This window comes from Callospermophilus lateralis, chromosome 6 (assembly GCF_048772815.1).
Source record: "Callospermophilus lateralis isolate mCalLat2 chromosome 6, mCalLat2.hap1, whole genome shotgun sequence".
NCBI lineage: Eukaryota > Metazoa > Chordata > Mammalia > Rodentia > Sciuridae > Callospermophilus > Callospermophilus lateralis.
Window position 1 is genome coordinate 111,408,679 of NC_135310.1, and position 16,705 is coordinate 111,425,383.

Below are 16,705 nucleotides of genomic sequence, written 5' to 3' on the forward strand. Positions count from 1 at the left end.
GTAGGTAACCATAATCCAACTGTAGTCATTGACCACTATGGTGGGATGTTCTCTAACCCACTATCCAGGCCCAGCATTAGTCTTTTCTCATTTGTTTTCTACAGAAACCCTTGGGAGAGCAATTCCGAAAAGAAGTTCACATTAAGAATCTTCCCTCGCTTTTCAAAAAAACAAAGCCAATGCTGGAGACAGAGGTGCTGGACAATGAGGGGGGCAGCCTGGCCACAATCTTTGAACCATGAATCAAGCTCCTGGGCATCCTTCCTCGGCCTTTATTGTCATCTCTTCTTCCCCTTTCATAGCTGATCTCTAGGCCCCTCTTGCACTGCCACCTCACTTTCCACCATGGTCAGCCTGGAGACAGATCCAGGTCTGCAGCTGAAGAAGAGTGGGCCCTGTGCAGAGCCACAAGTTATTCTACTTATCAAGAAAGGGAGTCAGGGCTTACACCATTCTGTCAAGACATTCCCATCCTATTTGGGAGTTTTGGCTTTTTCAAGAAGAGCTAGAGCAGAGCAGCCCTTCTCCCCAAGCCCTCCCACCCCTATGCAGCATACCCAAGCAAATGGGAATGAGGGGTGCTGTGCCTAGCCAGGGCTCAGCCCTCAACCACTTGTGCCAGAGAGCTTCTCCTGGACCACTGCATCCCAAAGCCCCTTGCTGCTGGGCTAGCAGGGACCCTTCCACACACCCAGTGGCATGTCTGGTTTAGGTGCTAAGTACTAAGCTGAATTTGGCCAGTTCTCATCTTTGTTTTGATCAAGAATCTGGTCACCTAATGGGATCCATAGTACAGGCTACTACTAAAGTCTGGGCACAATATCAAGTATAGTATCTCCAGGAACCAAGGCTGGGTAAGGTTTAGTGCTAATATCCCCCCTTAAGCTCACACATCTTGCCCTTTCATAAATGACCCTGACTCAAGGGTTTCCACAGTGTCAGGGTCTACTCAGGCATTAGAGCCACAGTACCCTATTCAGTGTCGCATGACACCATTGTCATCCAAGGATAATCCAGATCAACTAGACTTAACATCTGTGACAAGCAGCTAGCAAAGCCACTGGTCTCCTTCTAGGACTAGCTGAGTCCCAGGTGCCTTTAAAAATCTCGTGGTCTTACACGCCCCTGGTTGCTTTTCTCAAGGGTCATTTCCAAAAGAATACATAGGTGGGGTGGTATGTGCCTGTAATCCCAGCAGTCTGAGGCAGAAGGATTACATGTTTGAGGCCAGCCTCAGCAATTTAGAGAGACCCTGTCTTAAAATTGGGGAAAAAAGGACTGGGAATGTGGCGTAGTGGTAAAGCACTCCAGGTTCAATCTCCAGTACCAAAAAAAAGGAATTATATGTATCACAACCTGTACTGAGTCCATCCTAGAGGTCACTGGAAGGCCCTGGAAGCAGAGGGAAATGTGGACCCACCCCCTGAAGTAATTATCACAAGGCAGCCTTGATCCATACAGAAAGCAGAATGCCTATGTGCTCTGCACAGGACAGGCCTGCCATCCATCCAGTTCACAAATTAGGGTTTCAGTGAGAGAGTAGACAGAAGCCTGCAGCTTTTAGCTGGTGCAGGTCACAGGCACTACAAGGTTGGAGAGAAGCAAAGCTGGGAAAATGGAACTTAAAAGAGTGTCACATGGTGTCTCTGTTGCACAAGTCTGTTCCCTTTTTCTGCAAGGTGCTTTGGGCTTCTATTGATTGTGAAGGTGATCTCAAAGAATATCTCCCTCCAAAATTGATCGCTGCCTATTCTATTTGGTTGGGGCTGCGGAGGGTACAGTTGTATTTATTATGTTGTAATATTTTTAACATTCTGTGACTTCATGCTAGAAATTTTCTATTGTTTATAGAACCTTTTTGTAGAAATGTTTAACTCTAAAGCACATCTGCATGTCAGTAAAAATCTCAATTTCATACAGAAAGGGCCCTATCTGCCTTTTTCAAATTGGTCTTTAAACCAGTGACATGTTCCAGGGTTAACATCTTCATGAGCATCCTGGTAGGGGGAACTGGACAGGAAGAAAATTGTGACTGATGGCTCTATTATTAAGTTTTCTGAAATAGTATGCCAATTAGGAAACTGTCTTTTTCTAGGCTACCTACCTCTAGGCACCATTCCCTTTCCTGTGTGGCTACTGGGCCTGACCCTGGTTTTTGTTTTTATAGATCAACATAGTTCAGTTGAACTGCTATGGACAACCCTTTTTTTCTGTAAGGAACTTGCCTGGTAATGCAGGACATAGGTAAATTTGGCATATTCACTCTGGTTCCTTCTGTACAGAAGGTTTGACTGCCCGCAGAAAGCACCTCAGTTTGGCCTTTTTGGTACTGGGGATTGAATTCAGGAGCACCCAGCCACTGACTCACACCCCCCAGCCTTATTTTGTATTTTAATTAGAGACAGGGTCTCATTGACTTGCTTAGCAACTCACTTGTGCTGAGGCTGGCTTTGAACTCACAATCCTCCTGCCTCATTCTGGAGAGCTGCTACAGGTCTGCCCAGCAGGAAGTTTTTAAAAGGACTTGGCTTCGAGGGCTGGAAATGTAATTCAGTGGTAAAGTGCCTGCTTAGCACACTCAAGGCCCCAGGTTCAATCTCCAGTACTACCAAAAAAACTGGGCCTTAACTTGCACTGACATTGGCAGTGAATCCAATGTTCTTGATTGCTAAATACCAAACCTGTTCTGAGATGAGGCCCATACCTTGAGACTCAAAGTCAAGAAGTAGTCTTAAAAAAAAAGGATTTTGTTTGGACATGAATTTATTTACATCAAAGGCCTTACAAAGGCATAAAGTCTCATTCTGTAGCACATTTAACAAAATGTATTGATGGAAAATAAAGCTGGAATTAGATCTCTAGTCACACTGAGTATAGTAGTCCCCTTGGGGCAGGTCAGAACCCAGGATCATCCAACTCCATACATCCCAGTATTTCTGGTCCAAACCTCAGTCCATCTGAACTGCATCTAGTTCATCCAAGAAGCGCCGGCACTTGCCCATCAATACTTTGATAGCTTCACTCACTAGCACATCTGGTGGCAACACTCCAGTTGACTCTACAGAAACTGGGAACCAAAGAAACACTACTTCAGCCCAGGCAGGACTTTTCTTTAGGAAACTGTTATAAATTATTTCTAAATTCCACATATGGACTCTGAAAGGAAGCTACAGCAATAAAAAGTATCCACAGGCATACACTCCACCAGTTCTTACTCACAAATGTAATGATCTCGAACACGGGCAAGCCGCACAACCTTCTTCAGCTTCTCATTCCGAAAGATTTCCCTGCTAAAGGTATCCAGCCGGGGATTGGCAACTCTGGCCACCTTTTTACCTAATGAAAACAAATTCTGTCATACTTTGTCTATTAGGGTCCAAAGCTTTTATTTCTTTTTGTCAGTTTCAAAAGAAAATAGATCCTCATCTGAACAGCATCCCAAACACCATACCTTGCACTTCTTGTACTTCAATAACACCAGGTGAAAAGCACTGGCTCAGTTCCTCAGCTGCCTCCCCTTCCACAGGTTCAAGTAGAGTGATGTCTGGCAGAAGCCTGTAACTAGCTGTTGCCACTGGTGAAAATTTGGCATGATCTTTTCCTGGAATGTTGAGGAGAATCAGTCTTCAGAAACCTTTCTTCATTCTCCTAAACAAGCCTATTGACTTTCTGCCTGTCAGCAACATCTCAGCTCAGTCCCGTCACACTTTGTGCCACTATAATCAAACCCAGGGTAGGCCCATAGGGTTCTCACCAATGCCCTTGACACAGTGCATTAGCAGATCAATCTCCTGGCCAGGCCGCAGCTGAGCAATGAGGATATCATCATGTACTGGGCGGATAGTGCCTTCTGGAAAGACGTCAGCCTGGTTCCCCAAGGGGACCCATGTCATATGCCTGGTATATACTAAAGAAAACACGTCAGAAGACCCCAGCCACTGAAACCAGAACCCACCAGCAGGTGGGTCCTCTTCCTCACCCTACTGGCTCACCTTTGTGGTTCACATAGAGTTCATTGGGGTCAGAGGAATCTTTAGCAGCGTGGGGATTCCGGGTACATCTGACCTGGAGCCGAAATTGCAGTGTGTCTATCTCTGTGCCTTCTTCATCTCCTAAATAAATGGAGGAGGCAGCTCTTTTTACTACTGAACAGCTAAGAGTATCAGGTATTATGCTACAGGATTTACATACATTTTTCATATTAATCCTCTTGACAAACTTTGGAAGGCAAGGGCAAGTGTCTTCAGTTGAAAACTGATGTTACCCAAAGATGAGTAATTTGCCCAAGGTCATATAGTAATCTAGGATTTGAACCTAGGCAGTCTAATCCTAGGTTATTCAAGAGAGCCAGTTCCAACTCTCCCAAAATTTCATTTTCTCAAACCCTCACCTTGGTTCCGATATTCAAAAAGACGAGGATCAGCAAGAATGGGAATGAGCCCCAGGCGGTGTGCAAGGATCTCATCCTGAACAATGGACGTGTTGTTGTATACGAGGACTTTTTCCACAGCCATTGTTGGTACCTGCTCAAGGAAAAAAAAATCACCTGTACAACAGACAACTTCCTACTTCCTAAGATAGAGAACCCTTCCTAGAAGAATGCTTAATGAAATTTACATTTACAAAGGAAAAGAAAATCTCAGCACAGTTCTAGGGGAAATAAGGGGAGGGACGACTTGAGAATTCTACAAGTAAGGTAATAATACAGTTCCCCACACAACCCCAGTTTTGCCACCATGCCTGCCAATACCTCAGCTAAAAGAATTCTTCTAAAAGCATTGGCAATGGCTGCATCAATTCCCACCATGTCGAACTCCAGTGAGTTTTCATCCATGTGTACCACATCCACACGGAAATTCTAGAGGTGACAGGAAAAATGTTAGAAGTGAACCCTGCTTAATTATACTTCTGTTTTCCCCTGGATACTTCCCTCATCCAAATATCTCCCTCTACCCAGATGACCCTCATTAGATATTCATCCTCCCCCAAACCATCCTTTAGTTTCTTCAAAAGTTGTTTTGGTTTTGTCCTCCATTAAGTGAAAACCCTATGCAATATGGTTTCCAGCTGAACCATCCACAGATGATACCCTAAAAAACACAAACTTCCATACAGTGTAGTCCAGTTGATTCTAGGCAATCCTTTCCTTGACTATTAGTAGCACTTGACATTATTAATTAAAAAAAAAAAAAAAAATCCCTCCTTTTTCAATTTGTTTCCTTGGTTTCTGAGCACCAATATTGTTTTCTTCCTTCCCTAAGGATTCCTTCTAATTTCACTATCTTCCACCTGCCCCTTAAATGTTACTTTTTCTCAGAGTCTTATCTCTGTCCCAGATAACCTCAATCACATTCAGGGTTTCAGCAACTACTTCAGACAAGTCCCCAAATTTTCTCAATTCTGATATAATTGCAAACACAATCTACTGGCCTGCTTGGCTTCTCCACATGCAGGAAACTGAAGGCATCATTCCTGTTCCCCAGCCATTTCAGTAGATGATACCACCATCCATCAAAGCAATTCCTCAAGCCAGAAGGTCATTTTATCAAAGCAATCACAAATTTACCTGCCATGCCCCCAGTGCTCTATTTCCACCATCAGTCTTAAATTCATGCCTTCACTCTTCGCTTGCCTATACAATCCAGCAGATCTGCTTGCTGGGTATGATCCTCTTCAAACTCAAATCTGCACAGTCATCAACGGTTACAAATCTGATCATGCCTAAAGAACTCCTCAAAAGCTCCCCATCACCTATAGTGAATAAGACGCACTCCAATCTTGTCTACCACTCTTGCCAGCACACTTTCTAGTAATAATGACCAGCCAGGACGTTGTCAGCCCATCTCACATCTGCCTTTGTAATTTAGCTCTTGCCCTCCTCACCTTTTACTGTCCTCGGCTTTTACTCACTCGAGCCTCAATTCAGATGTCACCTCGTTCATGAAAACGTACCTCCGTCCCCTTTCCCAGTCTAGATTAAGCGCCTCTGCGGGATGCTGTCACCCCATCCCCACCGTTCTATCAACGGCATTTACATTAGACTAGAATTGTTTAAGTGCGCTACTCCCAACAAGACAGAACATCGTCTTCCTCGTAAAACAGATTAGAAACGTGTCTGACACATTGCTCAATAAACGTTCTATGAATGGAGCGATCCCCAAGAACAGCTTCTGAATCACAAGCTGCCTCAGATCACACGTTCCAGCAGCCCTCATACCCACTCCAGACACCTTCGGCCCAACTCACCTTCTCGAAACGGTCCTGATCCCAGGCATCATCATAGCCGGCATAGTTACCAGGAAAGTCAGTGGTATGAACCTAGAGTAAAAAGGAATCTCATCTGTCCACGAAACTACAGAGAAGCCAAGTCCATCCCCACCCTATCCCTGTTCCGTTCTCATTCCTACTCCTCACCTCAATGCTATCAGACTTACATTACGAACCCCAAACTCCCCTAAAACCACACGACTCCGCATCTCCTCTACCGCCTGGGCAGCCGCCATCTTGAGTTTCTCCAGGAGACTTTCAGGAGCGCGTGCGTTCCAGTAGTACTCCTCGGTCTCTGGGGCAACCCTCCGCCTTCTAAAGCATTAAATATCGCGAGACGTTGCCCCACCTCCGTCCACGTCCCCAGCTTCCGGAAGTTAGTTTGGGCCAAACATCCGGGTTTCTCTTTTCTGCGTTCCGGCTGATACTACCTTTCCTTCTCCTCCCAAGCCATCTCGCTCGCTCAGGCCCACGTCTCGCCTACTCTTTCTACGCGCACAGGGCTAGCGCGGGCTTCAGCGACGGGAGCCCTCGAGGGACATGGCAACTACTGCGGCGCCGGTCGGCAGCGCCCGAAACGGAGCTGGCCCGGAATGGGGAGGCTTCGAAGAAAACATACAGGTAATGTCCTCAGATCTCTTGCTGCCAGCAACCCCAGGGCCGGCAGCCGTCCTGAAGTATTGGGATTCTCTCTTGGGGCCTGGAAGTCTGCTCCATTTGCATTATCTTTTGTCTCCTTTGGGTCTTCCTGCACACGAAAATCAGTAGTAATAGTGCTGACCTGAAAGGGCCAGACCGGTACTACATCCGGAGAGCTTCGGGTCTCTGGTCCGAGGAGCGAGGGAAAAGTGCGCTTACGGACTAGTTAGGAGGTCGATCAGGGCCAAGCATGGCGGGGCATGGAGTTCACTGGCACTCGCCAAAAACACAGTGTGCATAGTTGTGTTCAGGACTTGGGTAAAATAAAAGAAATGTCACTTTTCAGTCATTTGCGGCTTTTATTATAAGGAAGGTAGGAGAAAGCATGAAAATAATAGGTTTCCCCGGGCTAGAAGAATGCCAAAAGCAGGCAGCCAAGGGTTATGAGGGCAAATGAGGGGGAAGAAGAGTGGCATGATCTGTAGTGATTCCAAGCCATGCCCTGGGCAGTGGAAGAACTAAGTCCCAAACCCTGGGATGAGCAGAGAACCTAACAGATAGAACAGAAAGGTCCTGCACTCTAGGAGCCATTGTCTTCACAGGGTGGGGGCTCAGCTGTGATTGACATGGAGAACATGGATGATACCTCAGGCTCCAGCTTCGAGGATATGGGTGAGCTGCATCAGCGCCTGCGTGAGGAAGAAGTTGATGCAGATGCAGCTGCTGTGGAAGAAGAAGATGGGGAGTTCTTGGGCATGAAGGGCTTTAAGGGACAGCTGAGCCGGCAGGTGGCTGATCAGGTAAGAAAGATTTAATCCCTGGCAGGTGGAAAAGTATACCTAGGCATATCCCATGTTCTCCTGTTGATAAAATCCAATAGAAAGACTGGATGCAATGGCACTTACCTGTGATTTCAGTGACTCTGGAGGCTGAGGTAAAAGGATCACAAGCTTGAGTCCAGCCTCAGCAATTTAATGGGACCATCAACAACTTAATGAGACCTGGTCTTCAAATAAGAGACTGGGGATGTAGCTCAGTGGTAAAGCTTCCCTGGGATCTATTCCCAGTACCAAAAAAAAAAAAAAAAAAAAAGGAAGAAGAAGAAACCCACCATAAAATAGGCAACAGGGTCTAGAATCACAAGTCTCATAATACCCATCCCCATCTCCCTTCAGATGTGGCAGGCAGGGAAGAGACAAGCCTCCAGGGCCTTCAGCTTATATGCCAACATTGACATCTTGAGACCCTACTTTGATGTGGAGCCTGCCCAGGTGCGAAGCAGGTGAGGATTCTTTTCCTGACAGAAGCTTCCCTCCTAACACCTAATCCTTCCTTCAAACTACAACCAGATGCCAAGTTCCACACTCTGGTGGGCTCCCCTACTTCATGACTTCATCACTGAACATAATGGTAATAACACTTTGCCTTCCTCCTTTTTTTCATTAGCACACTACTCATCCCTCAAAACCTGGCTCATCCAGCACTTCCTTTGTTCTGCATTCCTAATCCACTCCCAGTTTGTTCTCACCTGGTGCCACTATGGATCTCTGTACTTGCCTCTGACAGATGGTACTTAAGCACTGCAATACATTCTCATTCCTGTGTCTGTCTCTCCAGAGACCATCCTCAAAAGCTGGCTCTGTCTTCATTTTTTTTTCCTGGCACCAGAAGGCTTGAAAAGCAGAATATTAGGGTATAGTTGCTGAATGACTTCTCAACAACTGGATTTAAACTTGGCTTGGTTCTTTGTTCATCCTTTAATTTGACCATTGTTTATTAAATACCCAGGACCACTCAGCAAGTATTTATTAAGCTTTTGTTCTGTGCCCAGCCTATCCTGGCAGTTACAATAAAGTATCCCTATGCTATATCAAGGCATGCAGATGTGACATCTAAGCCTGAGTAGGCTGGTGGGTGGGACAGGGCAGACTTCCCATAAAAAGTAATATCTAGCCAGGCACGGTGGCTCACACCTGCAATCCCAGCAGCTCAGGAGGCTGAGGAAGAAGGATTGCAAGTTCAAATCCAGCCTCAGGAACTTAGCAAGGCCCTAAGCAACTCAGTGAAAACCTGTCTAAGTAAAAGGGCAGGGGATGTGGCTCAGTGGTTAAGTGCTCCTGGATTCAATCCCCAGTGCCAAAATTAATAATAATAATAATAATACTATCATCTAACTAAAAACCCAAGATTTTATAAAGAGCCAGGCACTTAAGAAGACAGTGGAGAATTGACTACTTTTATTTCTACTGTGTGGAATTTTTATATCACTTCAAATACATTTTTCAAGAAAATGCTCAGCATTGCCTGGAGGGATGGTAAGTAGGAAGAGGTAGGAGGCACACTTTTTTTCAGTAGTAATACCATTCCTTCTAAACCCTTCCCAGTACTTCACCATCATAGCCCTGAATCTGGGTACTCTTCTGAGGTTTGCCTGTCTTTTGAAGGGAAAATGGTCAAGTAGATAAATGGTCAGGTCCTCTCCCAAGACCCAGTCAGCTTGCTTTCAGAGAGGGTTGTCCTTCCTGAAAGTACATTTAGGGTCAAGGAAATGATTTCTTCATTACTGTCTTCACTACCGTTTTTTTCCCCCTGTCATCCAGCATGTCCTCTGGGCCAGGCCCCATTCCTTGGAGTTAGAGAGATGAAGGTTCAGGCCTTGTCCTCCAGAACTTCACAGAATAGTGCTGTCTCTGCTTTCATCTCTCCTCTCCTCTCCCAGGCTCCTGGAGTCCATGATCCCTATCAAGATGGTCAACTTCCCCCAGGTGAATAGGGGGTAGCATGTCTGGAGAGCCAGGGGAGGCACCCAGGGCAAAGGGTGGGACCATCAAGTCAAGCCTATGAAGGTATAAAGAGAAGAGGCGTTGTATACACCAAAATGAGTGAGTTGCTATTTTGACAGAAAATCGCTGGTGAACTTTATGGACCTCTCATGCTGGTGTTTACACTGGTTGCCATCCTCCTCCATGGGATGAAGACATCTGACACCATTATTGTAAGCTGAACAGAGGACTTTGGGAGAAGGGTGGCTGATGTAGGTTGAAAGCTGCCCAAGGACAGGATGGTGGAGTGAGGCAGAAGCAGGCACTGGGTGAGGCTGAGATCAGAGGTCTCCCAGGACTAAGTAGAACCTTCACCCTACAGCGGGAAGGCACCCTGATGGGCACAGCCATTGGCACCTGCTTTGGCTACTGGCTGGGCGTCTCGTCCTTCATTTACTTCCTGGCCTACTTATGCAACGCCCAGATCACCATGCTCCAGATGTTGGCACTGCTGGTAAGGAGCCAGGCATGGTAGTGGGCAAGGGCAATTTTTTAAAAAGTAGTAAGGCTTTGGTCTGCATCGGTCTTGGGAGGCTCTGGACCTGGAATGAGAGGAACAGGCCAGTGGAGCATTTATTCCCAGGGCCCCCCTGAGGAGTCAGAGGCCAGCCCAGACTGAATGATTTCCCTCTTCACCACCCTTCTTTCCAGGGCTATGGTCTCTTTGGGCACTGCATTGTCCTGTTCATCACTTATAACATCCACCTCCATGCCCTCTTCTACCTCTTCTGGCTGCTGGTGGGTGGGCTGTCCACCCTGCGCATGGTAAGCTGAGCAAGAGGTTTCCATGGGTGAGTTGTCCTCCCAGGGAGTTGGGGGAGACAGCCTGAGCTGTGCACTCCACAGAGGGCTCTAAGTGGAAAGGAAGGACCCATAACCATCCTGTCCTGGGTGCAGGTGTATTCCCCTATCCCTCACTTTGAAACCACACCCTCTGAACTGTATTCCTATGGCCCTAGGTGGCAGTGTTGGTATCACGAACCGTAGGCCCCACCCAGCGGCTACTCCTCTGTGGCACCCTGGCTGCCCTGCATATGCTATTCCTGCTTTATCTGCATTTTGCCTACCACAAGGTGGTAGAGGGTAAGTGGAAGGAGGGCTTACACGAGGGGGAGGGGCAGAATGGTGGCCCAAGGTTGGGGGCTAGATGAAGCAACCTGTGGACTAGACCCAGTAGCATTCACCTTTCCTCTTCCTTCTTTCAGGGATCCTGGACACACTGGAGGGCCCTAACATCCCACCTATGCAGAGAGTTCCCAGGGATGTCCCTGCTGGGATCCCTGCTGCCAGACTTCCCACCACCGTGCTCAATGCCACAGCCAAGGCTCTTGCAGTGACCCTGCAGTCACACTGACCCCACCTGAAATCCTTGGCCAGCCCTGTCTCTCCCAACTGTAGAGCAGAGAAAGATTAAAGGACAGTACTGGTGACATGGGTCTCTGATGGGGTCTGCAGTTGCCACTGAGTTGTAGCTGCTTAAGTACCTATTTGATGCCTGTCGGGGCTTCTGAAGGGCACAAGGCCAGGAAATCCTGGCCAGGACTGCAAAGCTCTGCAGCCAGTGCAGAAAGTGGGTCAGCTCCTCTGAGGCTCCCATACCACCTACCCCTTCCTTCTTCTGTGCCCCTCTTGTCTTGCTAAATATAGACTTGGTAATTAAAATATTGATTGAAGTCTGGAACTGCAGTTACTGTTCCAGTGGTTCTCCTTGTCACCCTACTTCTTATACAAGTTCTTGTTGTTCATCATCAGTAGTCACATGTTCCCTTCTATATGCCCTCACACAAAAGGGATGAAGGTGAGACAGGCCTAATTACTTAGATGTCAGTGACTGTTCATGGAACTTGCCCTAGGGTAGGGGATTCCTGACCCATGGAATGGCAGGGAGCCCACAAGAGGCTTAAGCCTCATGAAACAGTATCAGATGAAGTCTGAGCTCAGCAGCATTTTGGGGAAGCCAGTGGAGCAATGGCAATTAGACAAAAACATCCAGACTAAATCCTGTATCATTACAAGGACCTTGTGCACATGGGCCCTTGTGGGGCTATTTTCCCATGGAGCTCACATCTGAAGCTAAACTTAGCTGTTCCCTGTTTTAAGCTGGCCTGCTCCCTTCAGGAGTTTCCTCTGGCCTTCCACTTCCTTCCTTCAAGAGTACCATTATTCATAAAAAAAAAAAAAACTAGTATGGCACCATCTATTCCCTCTGCCCCTTTGATCTGCTCTGTTTAATTCAGGTAGTTAGCAGAGGGAGTAGTGTCTTTGGTTTCACAATAGTAATATTACTTTTTAAAAAAATTGCCATTATTCTTTTAAGCCTGGAACAACAGCATCTTTCCAAAGGAACTAGCAGAAGTGCCCTTGAGGGCTGGGGTCCTATTCAGTGGTAGAGCACTTCCCTAGCATATGTGAGGCACTGGGCTCAATTCTCAAAACTGCAAATAAATAAAATTAAGGTCCATTTTCAACTAAAATATATTTTTAAAAGTGCCCTTGAGGGGCTGGGGATGTGGCTCAAGTGGTAGCGCGCCCGCCTGGCATGCGTGCGACTAGGGTTCGATCCTCAGCACCACGTACAAACAAAGATGTTGTGTCCGCCAAGTACTAAAAAATAAATGTTAAAAAATCTCTCTCTTTCTTAAAAATAAAATAAAAGTGCCCTTGATTTGCCCTGCTAGACAAATGAGGCCTCACCATCCGCAGTGGACAAGATTCTACTTGCACTGTGCATCGTGCCCCAGCTCACTTCATGCAGTTCCCGCCACCATTCCGGGTCGCTGATCCAGGCACCGGTTTATTTTGGCTGCCCCATTCTCAAAGACACAACTTCAAGACATCAGCAGCGCCCTACACCGCAACGCCGGGGAATGGGTCCCGCATCCGCATTAGCGACAGTTAGGGCACCGTAGTTCAGTTTGGCTGTCGCCTGAGGCCCTCTCCCAGGCTGCGGGTCTAACCGGAAGCTGGCTGGGGAAGCCCTCACCGACGGGAATCCCCACGCACGCTGCGCCTCGCGTCACTGGGGCAAGGGGGCGGGGCGAGGCACGGATTAAAGGGCCTAGGGACTTCCTTACCGGAGAGGGGAGTGTCCAGGATCTTGACTAGGGTGCCAAGGGTCTAGACCTGAATGGGGAAAGACGGGAGGATGGGTCCGGTAACAGCCAAACGCCATCTCCACATATATAAACACACACGGCTGCCCTTCCCAGGCCTCAGCCCAATGCCTTCTTTCCTCCTGATGTCTGGCCCCTACATCCAGAGGAAGAATGTCTCTCCGCTCGAGCTCCTAGCCCGGAACCACCCGGTGTGCGCGAGCCTGGTGGGCCGGCGTGGACCAGGCCGGGCAGGGGGCGGGGCGAGTGCGGTGACGCGACCGTTGCCTTGGGAACCCGCCGCCCGGTCGGGCGCAGGAGCTGAAGCTGGAGCTGCCGCCCGCCCGCCGCCCGCTTGGGGCTCTCCCTGCGAGTGGGGCGGCTGGGCCCTCGGGGCGGCCGGGGGAACAGGGCCGGAGAGAGGGAGGGAACGGGTGCGGCCTCCGAGCCGGGACTGTCCCACACGTCCTGAGACTACGCCCCTGAGCCGCCGGCGCCGAAACCGCGAGGGACAAGAACTAGCGCCAGGAAGCGCCTGCCCAACCTCCGGACCTCGCACCCCGGCCCGCCGCCCAGACACGGACGGCACGGTCCGCCCCCGCCCCTGCGCTGCTCGGTCTCAGCCCGGCCCGCGGCGGCCCCGGCCCCGGCCCCGGCCCCCGTCCCGGCCCCGGCCCCGGCCCCGTCGCGCTTCTCCGCCTCTGCGGCCGCCGCTGCAGCCACTGCCTCAGCCGCCGCCGCCGACACCGCCGCCTCCACCTCTGCCTCCGCCTCCTCCCCCGCTCCGTCCGCGACCCCAGCCAGGGCCCCGGCCCCAGCCCCATCCCCGGCCTCGCCCGCGACCCGGCCAACCTCCTCCCCGGCCCCGGCCCGGGCCCCGGCGGCCCAGCCGCCGGTACCATGCTGCCCAGCTCCATCCAGATTTCCGGGGAGCCGCTGTCAGGCGCCGAGGTGCGGGACATCTGCCGCGGCCTGCGCGACAACGCCGTGCGCCTGCTCTCCCTGCGCGGCTGCCGCCTCTGCGACCGCGACTTCGGCCGCATCTGCCGGGCCCTGGCCGGGGCCACGTCCCTCGCTCAGCTCAATCTTAACCTAGGCGTCGTGTCCAGCCCCAGCCGCATCAAGCAGCTGGCGGAGGCGCTGCGAACCAACCGCTCCATCCAGTCCCTCTTGTGAGTGCGCCCCCTCGCAAGGGGGTCCCGGGCACTGCACCCCTCCACGTACTCCTCCTGCCACCTCCTGTTCCTCCACTTTCTAGTACCTGACTTGCCACCAGCCAGCCTTTACGCCCCTATACACACATCTCATCCTTCTGCCCATCCCTCAAGCACATGCCTTATCTCTGCCCAGGCGGCCCCACACGAAACGGGATACCCAACCCGTCCTTGCAGGGCCTGTCATACCTCCCCACCTCCCCACCCGCATTTACCTCACGGGGGCAGCCCTTCAGTTCCCAAGAAAGAAGACCCCCATGGAGACTACCTGCGTGCCCACAGAAGAATTCAGTCCAACACCCACACCCCTTCTATGCCCCACCCTCTGCAATGTCCTGGATTCCAGTCCCTGCCCCAGAAAAGCAAGTAAATTCGCCTTCCAACTGAGAATTTTCATTCTTCCTTTACCAGGCCTCTCAGGGGAGGTGCCCCTTTCCCAAATAGATAAGGCTAATGACTACAATAACTGCTCTCTTGCCTCACCCACCAGCCTGCATGGGAGCCCTCTGACAGATGCTGGGCTGGCCTTGCTGAACCCAGCCCTGGCCCTCCACCCTGCCCTGGTGGCTCTCGACCTCGGGGACTGCATGCTGGGTGATGAAGCTATCAATCTCATCTGTGGCCTCCTCCCCCCAGATGGGGCCAAGTCCGGTGAGCAGGGTTCTACTGAGGACATAGGCTAGTGTGGCCTTGATTTAAAAAAAAAAAAAAAAATGTAGTGGGAAGGGGGTGTGGTCCTCCAAGGGTGTGGGTGAGAATGTCTTTTTTACTCCTCTCAGGAAACGGGGCTGAACACTGAGCAGGGTGAAGACTCAGGGATCCAGGCAGGGCCAGGCTGGGGAGGCATGGGTCCTCACTGGCTCTGGAGCTCTGTGTTTGGGGATGAAGTGGCTCCCAGCCACTAGGGATACCCCAGAGGTAGGAAAGGGGCTGAATGAGAGACTGATTCTCCTCATCCTGGCTTCTCATTACAATGTTGCCCAGGCTTGAAAGAGCTAACGCTGAGCGCCAACCCTGGCATCACCCCTAAGGGCTGGAGCCGCCTCGCCATTGCTGTGGCCCACAGCTCCCAAGTCCGCGTCCTCAATCTGGACTACAACCCCCTGGGTGAGTCACAAGACCACTTCCTTCAGTTCTCAGGGCCCCATGCACTATCCAAGAAACTGTGACCACCAGTTGCCATGGTGGCCCCAACACTGGGGGAGGAAAGAGGAAGGAGAGCCCTTCCCCCCCCCAGGATCTAGTTGGTAGTAGATGAGCAATCCTGCGTGGAGCAAAAGATGACCAACAGGTCGAGCAAACCATCAGTCAGCACCCTGCACGTACTCTACGTACTCCTCCTGCCACCTCCTGTCTTCCCACCAACCAGCCTTTACGCCCCTTCATCCACTCTCTTCACTCATTAATCACAATGCTATGCTATTGGCCACTATCAATTAGGGTCTCCTAGCCAGGGGCTGGGTCTAAGGTTGTTAGTGTAATGGGGGAGCTGACCAGGAGAAAGGGTTAATCCCTGTGTGTGAGTACATGAATGTGTGCTTTCTCCCCAGGTGACCATGTGGCAGGGATGCTAGCTGTAGCTGTAGCCTCCAGCCGCACCCTAGAAGTCCTAGATTTGGAGGGTACAGGGCTTACGAACCAGTCAGCTCAGGTGAGAAGTCTTCATGTTTTGGGGACAGGCCAGAGGATCAGGGTGGAGGTTAGTGTGTCTGTGGACATAACCTAAGGGGTGGCAGGTTGGGTCTGAGGACCTGTCTTAACTGTGTTCAACCTTTTCTATACTCTTCCCCACCCCCAGACCCTGCTGGACATGGTAGAAAATTATCCCACAGCTCTGCGGAGCCTAGTGTTGGCTGAGAACAGCATCAGCCCAGAGCTGCAGCAGCAAATCTGCGACCTACTCTCTGAAGGGGAAGAGGAAGAGGAGGTGGCAGGAGGGACTGGCGACACCCAGGAATGGGAGAGAGGACGGGAGCCTGCTGCCCACCAGAGGGGCAGCAGCTCCTGGATGTGCCCCAGCGGTAAGAACCCAGAGGGTTAATAGAACCAGTCCGAAAGAGATTTGGGACAAGGAGAGTGGGTGTGGAAACCTATGCCATCTCCCCTCTGTGTGTGGTCCCCACTGAGGAACAAGTGATGATCTGAACACCCTTCTGCCTTTCCACAGATCCCAGCTCTCAGATGGTGCTAATGACATCAGGACTAGGGGACAGTCTGTTGGCTGAAACCGAGATGTGACTCTCCATTTGGGCTTCTGCACGTCATTACACTTGTCTATGTCCTCAGCACCTTCCTCCAGATGTCAGGGGGTGGAACGTCTGGGGCTTGGGAGGTTGGGGAAAGGGGTTGCTTGGGGCTCTGGCAGCTCCTGGCACTAGTGGGAGGCTCTGGAAGCTGTGACTAGGCAATGGCTATGGGGTGGGGGTGGGGGTGCTGAACCCAGGGCAAGGCCTCTGGACCTGTTGGCAGTTCTTGACTGCAACCCGCTGGCTCGGAAGAGATTTTACAAACTCCCCAACCTGGTGTGTGGCAGTGGTCACTGGGGACCCAGAGATGGGAGGAACTCAAACTACCACTAGGCACCATTAGGGGGCAGTATCACCCCACCACCCAAGCACCAGGCAGCACACTCTCCCAATAAGCCTAGCCCAGGTCTAGGACCTGGGATTCT

The 16,705-nt window shown here is 50.4% G+C and overlaps 4 protein-coding genes across 5 annotated transcripts in view; 3 read left to right on the top strand and 1 right to left on the bottom strand.

Moving 5' to 3' along the window:
* The window catches only part of Xpo5 (exportin 5), a 44,437-nt gene extending 42,697 nt beyond the window's left edge, over positions 1-1,740 (top strand). The window contains exon 32 of the mRNA XM_076858661.1: positions 105-1,740. Coding sequence (XP_076714776.1) covers positions 105-242 — 138 coding nt within the window. The 3' untranslated portion in view covers positions 243-1,740. The remainder of the gene's footprint in view (positions 1-104) is intronic.
* A 1,019-nt stretch (positions 1,741-2,759) lies between these two features.
* Positions 2,760-6,735, bottom strand: Polr1c (RNA polymerase I and III subunit C). The gene is made up of 9 exons (XM_076858664.1): positions 6,435-6,735; positions 6,247-6,318; positions 4,751-4,858; positions 4,391-4,523; positions 3,993-4,112; positions 3,755-3,907; positions 3,452-3,601; positions 3,220-3,336; positions 2,760-3,067 (listed from the first exon to the last, which is right to left on the bottom strand). Exons 1-9 carry the CDS (start codon positions 6,501-6,503, stop codon positions 2,949-2,951), a joined length of 1,041 nt encoding a protein of 346 aa, XP_076714779.1. The 5' UTR covers positions 6,504-6,735; the 3' UTR covers positions 2,760-2,948.
* Positions 6,635-11,409, top strand: Yipf3 (Yip1 domain family member 3). 2 transcript variants are annotated; one of them, XM_076858662.1, is made up of 9 exons: positions 6,635-6,888; positions 7,509-7,706; positions 8,082-8,188; positions 9,626-9,671; positions 9,809-9,901; positions 10,051-10,182; positions 10,380-10,493; positions 10,688-10,811; positions 10,934-11,409. In XM_076858662.1, exons 1-9 carry the CDS (start codon positions 6,808-6,810, stop codon positions 11,080-11,082), a joined length of 1,044 nt encoding a protein of 347 aa, XP_076714777.1. In that variant the 5' UTR covers positions 6,635-6,807; the 3' UTR covers positions 11,083-11,409. The 2 variants fall into 2 exon arrangements, with proteins under 2 accessions (XP_076714777.1, XP_076714778.1); XM_076858663.1 differs by having other exon boundaries at positions 7,558-7,706.
* A 2,126-nt stretch (positions 11,410-13,535) lies between these two features.
* Positions 13,536-16,322, top strand: Lrrc73 (leucine rich repeat containing 73). Its single transcript, XM_076860141.1, has 6 exons — positions 13,536-13,992; positions 14,525-14,685; positions 15,019-15,141; positions 15,585-15,685; positions 15,833-16,055; positions 16,202-16,322. The coding sequence occupies exons 1-6, from the start codon at positions 13,721-13,723 to the stop codon at positions 16,270-16,272; spliced, it is 951 nt and encodes a 316-aa protein (XP_076716256.1). The 5' UTR covers positions 13,536-13,720; the 3' UTR covers positions 16,273-16,322.
* The last annotated feature ends 383 nt before the right edge of the window (positions 16,323-16,705 follow it).

Coding starts and splice junctions, on each gene's coding strand:
- Yipf3 (XM_076858662.1), top strand. CDS start 6,808: ATGGCAACTACTGCGGCGCCGGTCGGCAGCGCCCGAAACGGAGCTGGC. Junction 9,902..10,050: donor AGACATCTGACACCATTATT/GTAAGCTGAACA, acceptor TTCACCCTACAG/CGGGAAGGCACCCTGATGGG. Junction 10,812..10,933: donor CTACCACAAGGTGGTAGAGG/GTAAGTGGAAGG, acceptor TCCTTCTTTCAG/GGATCCTGGACACACTGGAG.
- Polr1c (XM_076858664.1), bottom strand. CDS start 6,503: ATGGCGGCTGCCCAGGCGGTAGAGGAGATGCGGAGTCGTGTGGTTTTA. Junction 4,524..4,750: donor GAAGAATTCTTTTAGCTGAG/GTATTGGCAGGC, acceptor TTCCTTGAGCAG/GTACCAACAATGGCTGTGGA. Junction 3,908..3,992: donor ACTCTATGTGAACCACAAAG/GTGAGCCAGTAG, acceptor TGTTTTCTTTAG/TATATACCAGGCATATGACA.
- Lrrc73 (XM_076860141.1), top strand. CDS start 13,721: ATGCTGCCCAGCTCCATCCAGATTTCCGGGGAGCCGCTGTCAGGCGCC. Junction 14,686..15,018: donor CCCAGATGGGGCCAAGTCCG/GTGAGCAGGGTT, acceptor AATGTTGCCCAG/GCTTGAAAGAGCTAACGCTG. Junction 15,142..15,584: donor TCTGGACTACAACCCCCTGG/GTGAGTCACAAG, acceptor CTTTCTCCCCAG/GTGACCATGTGGCAGGGATG.